At 36.6% G+C, this 14,951-nt stretch overlaps 1 protein-coding gene across 1 annotated transcript in view; it reads right to left on the bottom strand.

Annotated features, from left to right (window-relative positions):
- Positions 1-14,951, bottom strand: part of DLG2 (discs large MAGUK scaffold protein 2) — a 985,470-nt gene that overhangs the window by 185,977 nt on the left and 784,542 nt on the right. The window contains exon 19 of the mRNA XM_053971598.1: positions 11,825-11,927. Within this exon, the coding sequence (XP_053827573.1) occupies positions 11,825-11,927 (103 nt within the window). The remainder of the gene's footprint in view (positions 1-11,824; positions 11,928-14,951) is intronic.

The raw sequence follows: 14,951 nt of genomic DNA, 5'->3' as shown, positions 1-14,951 counted from the left end.
ACACCAAAGTATGAGGTTTTCCATCTCTCTCCCCTGTCCCCATTTCACGCTCACTCTCTGTTGTCAAATGTCTGTCTCTGCAAGCTAGCAAAATCCCCACTTATCTGAGTCTCTTCAAGAAAATGAAAAATTCTTGTCTAGGAGGCGTATGCATTCAACTAAAACTAAAGTAACCTGACTCATAACATGTGTGTTACACATTTATTTGTGTGTTTAGGCACCAAACAGCACTGAAACAACAATTAAACTCAGTATTCAGAAATTTTGTTCAAGTTTCAAAACTTGAGTTTTCTGCATAATTCTTAGCTGTAGATCATTTTAAAGCAAATGTACTTATTAAATGAAGTGCTAAAATTAATTACTATAAGTGCTGAAAGTAATTATTGCTTGGGTTAGTCTCACATGCTTCCTTTGAAAACTGCAAAGGGAATTAGAATGCCACAAGAAAGTCCTTCAAGATGTCTGAAAACAAACTTTACTGAAAGGTGACTTATGTCAGACTTCTACATTCATGTTTAAGCTACAAAATATAATTTAACTGAATTTTATGAGAAATGGTCAGTCACATAATTCATATCAGGATATTTTTATTTCAGAGCTCAATTTGAATGCATGGCTTAGAAAACATTGACTATAATATTGTTGAAACCATCTTCCACCCTGAAACCTGGGGATAAAGTTACTTTCTGTTCAAGATACTAGAGCTTCTAAAAGAAGATGGATTCTTAGGTTAAAATATATGGAAATTTTAACTTTGTAGATAAATGAAGTTTTATCTTTAAACATTTCTTCACACTCAGCTGTAGTTAAAACTTAATTTAAAAAATTCAATTTACTTCATCATTTACTTAAATTTCTAATTCAGCCATTATACAGTAACCCATATAGGTGAGAGAGGGTAAAATCAAAGATAATATGTATCTTCAGGACATTTTTCTGTTGAGCAAAGGTTTTCCTACTCAAAATTAATATTGAAAAGACGGGGTTTTTTTGGAGCTGACATGAAATATGGCATTATTTCAGTGACTCTGCAGTTAATTAAGTATTTTCAATGAGTCTATAATGCAGTATTGAGATTGACAATGAAGTCTAAATCTGATTCTTATTTCTCTTGTCAGCTGCCATCTTAATAGTCATGAAAAGGCAAGTAAAGTAAGAAAGAGTGCCGTAGATCAAGATAATGGAAAAAGGGGGAATTAATTGTACAAGTAGCTCAGTAGCGAAGATTTTCAGAGGCATTGAGTTGACTTGCTGAAAAATAGTTTTATCCCAGGCACAGCCTCGTGTATGATCTGAAGCTGTTTACCTTATTACTTACCCTTCACAAGCACCTACCATCTAAGAATGTGCAGAATATGACAGCTGTGATGAGATCTCTTGCAGATACCTTTTACCCTTTAAGATAGCTCTTAAAATCTGACCCTGTGGATTCCAGATTCCAAAGGCTGTATGAGTGTTTATGTCTATGCGTCGGTGTGCATAGAAATCTACTCAACAGAATTTCTGTTCTTAATAATACCATGGTCACCTAAAAATTGAATGCATCTCAAATCAGTTTTTTTAATTTCACTAAAGATCCCACGTATTACCAGTCTCAGCAGGCAGAGATTAGAGCTAGGAAGGCACATGGAGCAGGGTAACTGTTCACTGTTGTAAGTGAAATCCTTAAAAATGCTGTGCACGCAAGCACAGCAAAGAGTAGTAGATCTGAATAGGTCTTTCCTCTACCTCTTTGTCACTCTATTTAAAAGTGCACACTTTATGTTTCATTTCTCACACACTGCTGTCATTCTCGCCCATAGGGAATAAATTCAAATTAACCAACCAATTATCTAGAATTCATTATCTTGCAATTTCCTATCTTGCCTTGAAACTCTTAAGCTTTTTATTTTTCTACTGGAATCACAACTTTAAGTTGTCTGTGATTTTTCACAATTTTCTCTCCCTCCCTATTATACAAATAATCACTAGTTTGCTTCAAGAATTATTCCTGAGAGGAACTCTTGGCTAGCAATAAACCAAAGGCAGAGACCTCAACAAGTTTCTTTCTGGCTTCATTAGTGGCTTATCTGTTGAGCTGGGGAAAGCAGTTTGATGTCTCCTTAGCACTTTCCAGTAGCTGCTTTGCAGGGAAGAGGCCTATTCATCTTGCCTTAGCTTTGTCCATCCAGCCTAAGTTAGTCATTGATATTCCCTCTACAGCTGGTGAGATGAGACTCACCCCATTGACAAAGGCTGAACGACCTCAGAGAGATCACATCTTGACTGAGAGACCTTAGGCAAGCAGCTTAGCCAATGGCCTCTTTTTAAGAAAGCATTACTCTTTTTTTTTTGGTTTTGCCTAGCTCTGTATTATAATTAAAAGCAAACCACTGTATGTGTCAAGAACTATAAACATTAAAAATACAAATAATGAAAGACTGTCCCTAACACTCACTGAGAATTTTGTGCTGACAGCAGCCACAGCACTGGGCCAAGAAAATCCCTGATCTGCTGTTGTCTCCTGTGATATTTATCAATGCCAGCATAACGGTTGTCACTTTGTATCAGACTTGCTATCCTTCCCAGCATGAGACCTTCAGGAGCAGGTGATAATCTCTGCATCCTTTGGGAAAACTTCATCCCTGTGTATCATAGAATCAGTCACAGAATCACAGAATGGTTTTGGTTGGAAGGGACCTTAAAGATCGTCCAGTTCCAATCCCCCTGCCAAGGGCAGGGACACATTTCCAAGAGACCAGGATGCTCCAAGCCCCATCTAACCTGGCCTTGAACACTTCCAGGGATGGGGCATCCATAAAGTCTCTGGGCAACCTGTGCCAATGCCTCACCATTTTCTCCCTTGCTGGTGTTTTGCAAGCAAAAAAGTGACACCATAAACTTTCTCTTCAATTTGTCTGTTTCTAACTAAATGCTGGCACAAATGCACTGTGAACTTGCAGGATAGATTCAAAAGAAAAACTACTTAATTTTTTTCTTTTCAACAGATTCAAGAGAAGGTCTGCAGGAAACACCAGGAGAATATACTTTTAATTTCAAACCAAAGCATTTTACGTGCTCAGTATTTTTACATAAATTACTGCATGAAAAGGGTAGATTTTAGTATTCATATTTTCTAGGGACATAAGCTGAACACACAAGGATTGTACAGAAGCTACATATTATTATTTTAAGCACATAAGAATTGGTAATATTGACTACATTGTGGAATGTCAACCAATTAATGAAGTACTTTGTATTTTCAGTCATGTCTCTCCATGAAGTAATTCACCTGAAGGCAGAAGAAAAACAGGCTTCTAGTGAGTTTTTGAATTCTAATATACTAAAATGTGTTAAACTGTTTGGATAAAAGAATACTTTTGTGAAGAGGCTTCAGCATCTTTAAAAGCCCAATCACCCAGGGCCAGCTATGAGTTATATAACAGCCTCTAAAGGTGAAGTTTGTTAGTTACTAGGAAGACTAGGAAAGGCAGTGGCAATAGGATAGAACAGACTTCTATTAACTGTAAGAAAAGAAGCAAAAAACATCTGTCACTGAAGGTAACTAAGAAGCAAAACAACAAAGAAACAAACCATGTCTTTGCAAAGTGCAAATATCAATGAGAAGGAAAAGAGAACACAGTTTAAAAAAATAGATAGCAATAAATAGGAGCTTCTTAGGTCACATGATATATGAAAGGAAGTTGCTATGAAAGAATTAAAATAGAAAAAATGTAGGTAAGACTTATAGCTTAAAAAGTAAAAATTGAAAGTAAACACAAAACATCTTCAGCATGAAATGCATTTTTTCCAGATGAAAATCACAATAAGAAGTTGAAAGAAGAAAGAGACTAAGAAAAGAAACACTGGAATGGATTCAGAAATAATGTCAACCTTATTCTAGTTCTTTAGGGAATTATCCTTGGGCACCCCTCTGCTTACTCAGCAGCACACCCCCTTCTGAAAGGCCTAGACATATCCATACGTGTCTTTGCCATTGAAAAAAGACCTTGTTTTCTGAAAAAGCTGTCAGGTAAGGGCAAAATCAGAGTTCTAGTGAACTCTAAGACATGGAAGAAAGTTTGGAACAATCCATAGCCTGCATTTACCAGTTAAATGAGCAGCTGCAAACATAAGTCCTATTGCAAAAAAACCCAAAAACCCCTCTTTATTAGTATTCCCAACCAGACTTATTAACAAACGTTAACAAAACAGTAAAAAGTGGAAAATTCTGAATTTAAATTAATAAATTGTCAAAGGAAAGTAATTAATAATCTCCAGCATGAGGAATTAGCATATACACTCTTTCCATGTGTACATAAATATGACTAAGCACAGAAGGCTCTGTATGAACAACAACACACTAAGCAAGACCTGCACTACTAATGAAGCTTAAAGGACTACAGGAAAAAAACTCCCAAGCACATAACTTCATGTTTTCACATTTAAAATGAAAAGAACTGAAGATGGGTTTTAAAAGGAAATCATACTTTCCCTGCACAACATTGACAACTGTATATTCTTCAATGAAGAATGTACTATTTCAAGGAAATTTAAAGCCAGTTGATAGAAACAAGAGTTAAATATGCCTGAATGAAAAACTAAGTACTTAAAATGAAACATTCACAAAAATGGGAATTGAGAAAGCTCACGAGTCTGTAAGGAAACAGCAAATACACTCTAGCAGACAAGGATGATTACATTAAACACAAGCAAATCTAGAGAAAAACATTAAGAAAATATGTCCATAACTTGTTTCATGCATACATGCATAGTGAGTGCTGACTGTTTTAGACAAAGAAAAAAAAATCAAATTCCTCTTTTTATAAAATATTCCACGTTGTATGGTTTTCACTATGTAACTCTACTAGGAAAGTGATCTTAAAATTTAACAAAGGAATTAAAATGCAACCTTTTGTGTCTTATGGGAAGCCTACTAAGGCTTGACTTTACAAGAACATTTGTAATCCCTGGTGCTTCAGCTGTGCCATCTGATGAGCCCCAGAAACATCTGTCAGTGCTGGGGCAATGTCTGTGAACACAGAGTCACTCAGGGACTAGAGTTAATTTACAGTAAAGTGGAAGCTGTGGTGAGGACAGCTCAGGCAAAGAGAAAGGAAATGCTGTGAGATGAGAAAATAATTTGAAAGTTTATCAGGGAGATTTTTTTAACCATCCTTTTCATTTTAGATATGCTTTAGGGGTTTTTTATTTGAAGTAAAGATATTGTGAAACTTTCAATAAAATGATAAACTTAAAGATTTTTCTTCAACAATGTAAAAATAAAAGCAGTATATTCTAAATAATATGCAGCAAATAGAGGCACTAAAGCTAAACCCTAAGGCAAAGGTTTTGCATGGCCAGACAAGTGGGTACTATATTGTCATTTGTGCATTTTGCAAAGGGTAACAAAATTGTATTTATTAAATCAAAAGAAAGGAAGAAAACACCAATCTCAACATTTAACCCTGTACATTAACTGCTGACATAGCCTGGAGCACTCAAGGATTAGTTTGAACACAACAAATACCATTTGGTGCACTAGATGAAGTTGTGTATTGCAGCCACACAGCCCTGTTAAATATCTTCACTAACACAGAAATCTCTGTAACAAAGAGGCAATTTCTTGCTTAGTGAACTCTGGAACTTCTCTTGAAGCAAAACTTCAAGAAGGGAGAATTAGTTTTGACAGCATCATCTGTCATGCCATCCCTGGAAATATTCAAGGCCAGATTGGATGGGGCTCTGAGCAACTGATCTAGTTGAAGATGTCCCTGATCATGGGTTGAAGTTTGGAATTAGCTGGCCTTTAAAGGTCCCTTCCAATTGAAATTATTCTATGATCTGGCTAACCTCTTTTCAATGGCCACTTCATGGACAACTAAGAGAGGCATGGTCCTGCCATTTAATCAGCTAGAGAAAATTATATACTGTTCTTCAACATAGTAAAAAAACTCTATGGGTAAGTAAGAAAACAGTAGAGTTGGAGATGCCACTGTAAAAAAGAGGGGGGGGGGGGGAGGGAAAAGCAGCCTTTAATATTGCTATTTGAAAGAGTCTCTTGTGTAGGAGAACTCTGGTGCACTATCAACTATTTATCAGTGAATTGGAATTTGAAATAAAAATTTCTGTAGTTCTGGAATAATGCTTCTCTTGTGGTGTCAAGTAAAAAAAAAAGCTCAAACACAAGGGGAAAAATATACTATCATAATGTTGAGTTTTGTCATTTATATTTCTCATTCTTTCTCAATTTTCCTAACTTCAGAAAATAGACCAAGCTTCTCAACAAAATTCACTCACTGAACTTCAGAAGGACAATCTATGAAACATACCTCTAAACTTTTTTTTTCACTTTTATTCATCTTTATAGTGGTGGTGGTGTTTTCTTCCTGAGGACAAGGAGAGGATTTTTCATCCCCCCTGGTGAGTAGGACAGTACTCAGGGAAAGCATCACTATGTGCTTGTCCTGCTCTTTCTCCTCTCTCTAAGCTGCTGGCCACTGTTGGAAACTGGATCCTCAGCAAATGGGCTTTGCCCATTTGGTCAAATCCAACTTGATTGTTCCAAGATTATGTTCCGTTCTTTAATGCACATGAATGAAATGTAACTCTAATATCTTGCATTCTTTGGCAATTGGATACAGTGGCTTCCAGATGAAAGCCAACTGCTGTAATGCAACTTTATCCAAGTAATTAAGCTACATTCCTTTTTAACAGCTGGGGAAAGGGAGCTTTAATATGGCTAGTCACATTTCAAAGTATAGAAGAAACCTAGGCAAAGATGAATAAGTACAATTATTTTCTTTTTCTTTCGTATTTTTTATCTACCTAATTCCCACAGCAGCTGGAAAGGTTAAATGCTTGAATCAGGAATCTCTGAGACTGTTGTACCAAAAGAGGAGACAAGTGTTAGTACTCTGAGGCAGGAACAGGGAATAAAAAAGGGGTAAATGCTAAAAAATATCCATCAAGAGACCTTCAGAAGTTACTCCTGGATTTTTCATCTGATATTTTCAAAAAAGTGAATCTCAGCATCTGCAGCTCAGGCAAATGTGTAAGACACATACAAATGTGTACTTTTTCATAAAATCTGGGGCTCTTATAAAAGTTAGGTCTATTCTAATTTACTATGGAGCCTCCCAGTAATAGGAGCAAAAGAATAAAAAAGTAAATTTAGTATCAGAGCTTCCAGCTTAAGTGCAGTTCTTCAAAAATTCTCTTAGCTATTGCCTGCAGAGACTGACACTGCCTCTCACAGTGTCTCTCCCTCTCACCCTCTTTCTGTATCTAAAGCTCAGCTACTCACCTCACAACAGGCACGGAGCAGCAGCTCACTCACAAAGACATAAAGCACACAAATTCTTTCACCGTAATAACTTTTTAACTTCTTCAGCACCAGCTGCTCTAATCAAACTGTATCAATGAGCTGTTAAGGGAGCTGGTTAATTGGCTCGCTTGAAAGATTGAAAGCACACAAAACTTCCAATTGGTTTAACACTTTTCCAGGGACTGTTGTGAGGCAAGAGCTGCAGAGGTACTGCAATGCAGCACAGCTCAGCTTGCAGACCACTGACACAGAATATTTTGCAAAAATCTTAAGGCTACACTTCACCTTTTCCCACTGCTGTGGGGGAAAGGATCATGAACTTTTGAGACTAAAATGTGCAATAAAGCTTTTTAGCAGCTTTATTAGGAGACTAGTACTCTGTTTGTGCCCACTCCCAACCTGTGTCTTTCAGGACAAATTGTCACTATTTCAACCAAAGTTCCCTTTACTTTAAAATATATTTTAGCTTAATTGAATTTTTTTTTTCCTAAACTCCTTCCATACTGTGCTGTACTTGCAACTTTTGCCATTAAACAGCAATATATGTCCAGAAGAAAAACCTGGAAGTGTAAAATGTGTTTCCATTTTAATTTCTACTTAATTGTTTAATAGGAACACACTGTACCATCCTAAGATTATTTTCCAGGCTCAGGTTTTTATACTGTATTTACTTCATATCTGTGCAATATTTTAAAAGAGATCTGAGAGCTGTTAAGCTGTTAAGGAAAGTTAAAATGTTTCTGATTATTAAAAAATTGGAGTGCAAAGCTAAATATAAGTGATTGGTTTGTTTTCTAATTTTGTTCTAAGTAGCTTTTGGTCCTTAAATCATCTTTAATCTCATATCAACCACATGTGGAAGATGCGAATTTCACAAGAACAAGAAAGGTTATCTTTCTGAAGCCTGTGGGGACTAGTTAGTGTAGAATGAATAGATCAACAAACCTCCATATGAACTACATCCACAATGATTATTAAGACATCATGATGCTTAACATTCATTGTCCTCCATTTACACAATACATGTGTACATAACAGACAGAACACAGGTTATTTTCCATTTTTTAAATAAAAGTAAGGAATCACTAAAAAAGCCCAGAGTTATGGTCGCTGTTCCTAAATATTTACTTCTACTGCTGAGCTGTGATTTTTTCAACTTCTATGATTTGTTTTCATCTTGCTTTTAATAATCTATCCCTAATTTTGCTCACAGAATTTACATTTCTGTTTAGATTTTCATAATGCTTTGACTCTTCTGTTTCTCAGAGAGAAGAGGGAAATAAAGGTGGTGAGTGTAAATGAGGAAAAAAGGGACTGATGAGCAGAACTGAATAATTGGTTCTCCATTTACACTATCCTTTTTATTTCCATTCAACAACTTTGCATGAAATCACTGTTTGTTTCTTCTATTCTCCCTTTATTCACAGTATCTGTGCTCTTTTACAGCATTTTCACCCAGACTATTTCCATCTGAGGGATGAGCAGTGTGGTTCAGCTGAGCACCATCACCAACCACAGATCTGACAGCATTCAAAAAAATGTTGTGATGCTATTCTGTTTTGTCTGAGCTCATCTCTGCATTTGTTCATTCCAAACAGGATGACAAAAAAAGAAACCACAATATTGATGGGAAAATGTATTAAAATTGATGGCAAGCACTAGGGTTTTTTTTCAGTAAGAGTTACCATTCTTATGAGATTTTTGCCAAGTCTCTACACATAAATGCAAAGGAAGTTCATATGAGGCTTCAAATGGGATTCTATTTGAAACAAGGAAAGGGACATATAAACTTTGAAAGATGTTTCTGTAGTATTGACCTTATTTTCTTTCCACAGCATAGCATATTTTTTTTTTTTTTTTTTTGAGAAAATACCAAGATAGGCATACTGGAAACTTTTCTTTACAGCATAAAAGTAAGCTTTTTCTACTCACAATTTTAATTGCTAATCATCAGCTTGCTTACAGTATTGACTGGTACTTGCATCATCATCACTCAATACCAGAAATATCAATAGCTAAAGGGTTCAATGAATGTTGGGGTTTATTTTTGCAACGACATCTAATGGCTTAGTAATCGAAGACATTAAAAAAATGTACTGATTAACTTTTGTAGTGACTATTCTTGGATATCCCCAGAAAAACCTGAAGCTGTAGTAACAACTCAGAACTTCTAGTGTGAAAATGGAAGAAGCTTACTCAGCTTATGTACTTTACTAGATTTGGAAGCATTAAAAGTGAGAAGCCCCTGAGGGAAGCACAGCTGTACACTTTTAAGACTATTTTATGACTATATTCCAATATATGCAACATGATAAGATATAGTAAATAAGAAATCAGGTATAAATTTCAAATAAAGGACAAAAAGATTTGTGCAATAACTTTAGAATAAAATAAGTATTTAGACTCATATAGAGTGTGTTTGTCTTCCTGTGTAGCCTATAAACTTTTAAACAATTCTCTGTGAAGGTTACTTAACTCTTTAAAAGTTTTTTCATCTTTCTTTGCTTTTAGGGAATTCTCAGAAACAAATGTTTCATTTTACATTTGACTTATGCAGTTTGCATTAGCCAGAATCTCAGATTAAAATGAAATATTTTAGCTGTAACATAATACATGCTGGACAACTATAGACAACAACCTTCACTACCTTTAAAGATTTAATAATTTACTATAAAACAACAAACTTTTCGGCCCTGTTCCTCACAAGCTTCACTCTCGGTGGTGTGTTTTGAGCTATTTGGCTGAAACAGAAAACTGGTTTTGCTTCACTGACAAGAAGTGATGCTGTTGGGACTAGTCTGCCCTCAACAGGGGCTTTGGTAAATGGAGCAATGACATAGGAAAAAATGGAATAAATATCCAGTATCATACCTGATGGATTTCATCAACATCATTTGAATTGTATGTTCACCAAACCTGAATTTGATACAGGACTGAGCTGCTAAAATGTAGGGTACAAATATGTCAACTAGAAGTTCAATCCTAATAGGAAAAAGCTGTCAAGCAATGTATTTTTTTTTTTGTGTATTAACAATGGCATGGAACAATTGTGACATGCCAGTGATTGCTACAAGTACCCAGACACCATGGTGATAATTGCAGTGTAAAATCACCAGACAGCAAACAAGATTGCTGGAACTAATAGGAACATAGTTTTTCAGAGCCCAGTGTGGATCTCTATCTGTAATGGAATTGCTTTTCAATACTTCTCTGAAATAATGCTGATTATTACTCATGCATTTTTATATTAATATGTTCCATTTATTTAACTGAAGATAGATATTTTCAATTTCATTTGCTCTCTGGCCATTTCTTACTATGGCCCAATTTATTCTGTTTGGTGACTCAAGCACAGATAAACTATTAAATGGATGCTTGATTCCAGATCTGAAGCACAATTGTACATTTGACTAAAATAGAAGCTGTTTTTCTTCTTGAATGCTATCATCAGGATCCAAAGAAACTAAAGAAAGTATCATACTGGATAAATTCTAGAAGTACCAATTCATCTTCCCTAAAAAAACCTAACTGACTGAGCATGTTATTAGAGCTGTTGTTTCACCTGTGAGACTTGCATATCTCCTAGGCTGGGCACAATCAGGCAGAATCAACTTGTGAATTGAGCTAGAACTGCTTCCTGAAAAATGATAACATGGTGCCAGCAAATCTTCACAGTCATTTGTACTTGCTGAATTAATCTGGCAGAGACTTTAAAGTAATAACTACTGAAGAGAAAAAACACCTTGAGTTCCAATCAGAAGGTAGTATTCCTCTCACAAATTCCTTGAGAACCTCAGATAGTCATTTGGGTCACTGCTCATGGACAACAAGGAGTCTTGCCCTTTAATTCTGGACTCCAAATCAATCAGTGCCCACTGAAACTAGCTTAACTTTTAGAAAGCTAAATATTAGACAGCAAAATTTGAATGAGATGCATCCCACCTTAAATGTCTTGCATTTTGCTGAATTTTCTGGTGAAGCTTTTATTGAGAAAGCTGTCATTTTCTCTAATAAGTAGTTGTTATCCAGGCCTAATTGCCTCAAGGTACAAGGACACTGTCATCCAAAAGTCGTAACAAGAAGCTCTACACATTCTGCAGGAAGCATTTATCCTTGTCTAATTCTAATCTGACTGTTTGAAGCAATGTCAGATCTTCCTGGCATTTCTGTTCTCTCTTAACCTATCTTTTGCACTACCTGTTTCCAGGATGAGACTAGAAAATAACATAAAACAAGCATTAATGAGAATAAAATGAATAATTAAGTGTTGATTACTGTGTTATTATATGCACACTTACAGAGTGCTCTTACAGTTGCATAAAATGCTTCTAAAAGCCAGGTCTGTGACAAAAATACAGCCATTTCCTTGGGACAGAATTGTCACTTTGATTTTCATTCCAGATGACTGCTGATGATACCTGGGAAACTCACTACCTACGACAGCCTCACCCTGTTAAACGAGTGGTTGCAGAGCACTTCTCTTTTGACATCTGCCCCCCAGGTGGTTATTTCACTTACCCTCTGGCTGGTATTGTGCTATGATGGTTACCGTCTGCCCCGCTCCTTTGAGCGCAGCCGCAGCCTGCTCATGGGTAGCACCCCGGAGATCAATGCCGTTCACCTGTGCAGGGAACCAAGACAACAACAGGCATGAGCAGCTTGATGTTAGACAGGGAGACAGAAGCGGGGTTCTTCCTAAATATCCCATGGATGTAAAGCTCAGATGGACGCCCAGGTGCAGAAGCAAAGAACAAAATCAAAAAGGCTGAGAGGAAACTTCCTATGACCAGCAAAGAGGATATACATCAATACCAGTCACCCCATAGTTTGACTGTGCTTACCATGAAGATTCTCTGACCGTTACATTTCTGGTTATCTCTTCATCAAGCAATATCACTTAATATACTAAGTTCAAAAGATAAATTTTCTGTGATGCTTAAAGGTCACTGAAGAATACTGCAAGCAAAGAAGCTGCTCCTTCAGTCAAACTCTGCAGGCCCAGTCAGTAGCATCAGGAAACACAGAGATACACTGAGTGTGTCTAACAAAAGCTGCTGGCTGCAGAACTTTTAGAGCAAAAAAACCCATCTACTGTTTTCTGTTCATGCAACCCCTCCGACTATTTCATGGAAAGATCCTGTGTCTTGCACACGACAGCAATGGAGTTGCTATCAGACACAATTTCCTCCACTCTGGCTGTTCAACATCCACACAGCTTTCCATGTGGTTTCTTTTTCTTAACCATTTTTGGCTGCACAAGACATGGAAGAGGAACAGAGTAGAACAAAGTAGGAAAATCCACCCCTAAAATTCAGGAGCAGTTTCAGAACTCTTTGAATTTCTTTTTGTGATACATATTTTGTCAGCAGTATCCTAAGGAAGAGACAGAATTCACACACAGATTTATTAACTGCTCCAGTAACTTGAATCCTGCTTTTCAGTGGGAGCATTACTGTCTGGCTGTACTGAAGTATGTGAGACTTCTTTTACTTATGTATTTATGTATTTGTTAGGAATATATTTATTTGGCTTGATAACATTTAGAAACTGGCCCATCTTGACTTGCTGTCTTTGATCAAATTTTAGAGATTATGATGTTTTGAGAACACAATTATTATTTACCATGAAATCACAGAGTCATAAAATAGTTTGGGTTGGAAGGGAACTTTAAAAAGCCTCTGCAATGAACAGGGACATCTTCAACTACACCATGTGGCTCAGAGTCCTGTCCATCCTGACCTTGAATGTTCCCAGGGATGGAGCTCCCACCACCTCTCTGGGAAACCTGTGCCAGTGTCTCACCACAGGCATCATAAAAAATTTCTTCCTTAGTTGCATGACAAAATTTAGTCCTTACTAGTATGCAAACAACATTTTAGACTATTAGTATTAGAAAAACTAATTTGTGATAGCATTTATATAAAGCCCAGGAGATACCACAGCTTCTGATCCAGAACACTGCATGATGCTGTAGAACTGATGACTGTACACAGAAATTATGAGCAAGGGAAAAATATAACATGGTAAACTTGATAATTTAATGCAGGAGTCCTCAGTTGTCCCATCTCCCTGGGATGTTATAATGGCTGATAGAAGCTTTCCAAAAAATGAGCCAAAGGTTCAAAAGCTTTCATTAAAGTTGTGCACTGAAACCTCTGGGAAACTCACTGAAATTCAGTCAAAGAATATATGACCCTAGAGAGCAATAATTAAGTACATTCTAAAAGAACAAAAGGAGAGAAGCAGAACTTTTAGTGCCATAAAAATCTACCATATTTTAATCTACAACAGTGAAAATACCTAAAGAGGAAGATGATGTCAGCTTGGACTTTGCAACACCTGTTGAGAATACCAGCTTCCTGCAAGGAACACAAATTATAGAGTACTGCTGTAGAAAAAGTGCTGTTTCCTACCTTTCCTCAGTGATGGTGTTATGACATTTGATTCTGCATTGCATTGAGCACAAATGTACCAGTACTACAACTACTCAATAATTGAGCACTATAGTCACAGTTTTGTGAAGTGTGAGCAGGATTCCTAAATTTAAGAACAGTGCCTATATAATGTTGTAAAGGAAACATCAGCCTTGATTCTGTGTCTGAAGAAGACAACTCTGAAACAAAGTAAGCTTCCCTTTAAGAGAGAGCTTTGTTTTTATCTGTGTGCTTTTCCCTTTTGTAACTGAAGTCCTTGATAGAGAGTCCCACAAAAGCATAGCATGATCTGAAGAAAAGCTTAAAGGAACACTCCTGAATTCCTGAGTTGGGGAAATGGATATGGATTATGTCACCTGGTCAGCATTAGAAGGTCTCAAGGAAAAAAAAAATTACTTTTGCTCAGGCTTGATGTCAAAGACTATGACAGGACGCAAGCCTTTCTTAAGCAATATAGGAAAACACTGTGGTGGTCTGTGAAGTCATATTAATAGTACAGAAGATTTAAACATCATTTATAAATCCCATTAAAAAATCTATAGCTCTATAGATAAAAGGAGAGAATGTATGGAAGAATAAGGAAATCACATGCTTATTCTCCTTCTCCTCTGAGAAACAATAGTTCTATGTCTATGTGAGCTAATAACAGTCCTAGCAACACATAAAGACTGTGAATGTAGGACAGGAATTTCACTGAAGTTGTTATACAAATATTTTTCACTTCTCCACAGAAAAACAAGAAGCCAGCTGATATGAACATTTCAGCTGAAGTGGCAGCTGACTACTTTTTGCCCTTTGCACCCTTGGTCTAGAAGAAAAGTTTGCCTAAGGTACAAACACAACACATTGCAGCGAATGAATTTTCCTGCAATTAATTTCACTTTTCTGTTAGGATATAGCTGAGGATAGACACTTGAGGAAGATTTAGAGGCCTAAGTGGCTGAAATCAAAAGAGCAAGGAAAAGAAATGTCAGAGAGAAAATAACACATAAATTCTATCTTCTGCAATTTTTATCTAGATCATAATCAAGCTAGGCAAACCAGATTAAGCAATGTTGAACAGGGAAATGACCTGACCACATTAGGTTGCCAAAACAGTGATCTCCCTCTTGGAGACACACAGCTGCAGGAAAAAAAAAAATCAAATAACCATTAACAAATAGGGAGGGAGAGTTCTGTTTGCATGCTATTTTATTCACCAACAGTGACAG

Source organism: Vidua macroura, chromosome 2 (assembly GCF_024509145.1).
Source record: "Vidua macroura isolate BioBank_ID:100142 chromosome 2, ASM2450914v1, whole genome shotgun sequence".
Taxonomy (NCBI): domain Eukaryota; kingdom Metazoa; phylum Chordata; class Aves; order Passeriformes; family Viduidae; genus Vidua; species Vidua macroura.
This window is presented reverse-complemented; position numbering and strand designations above follow the sequence as displayed.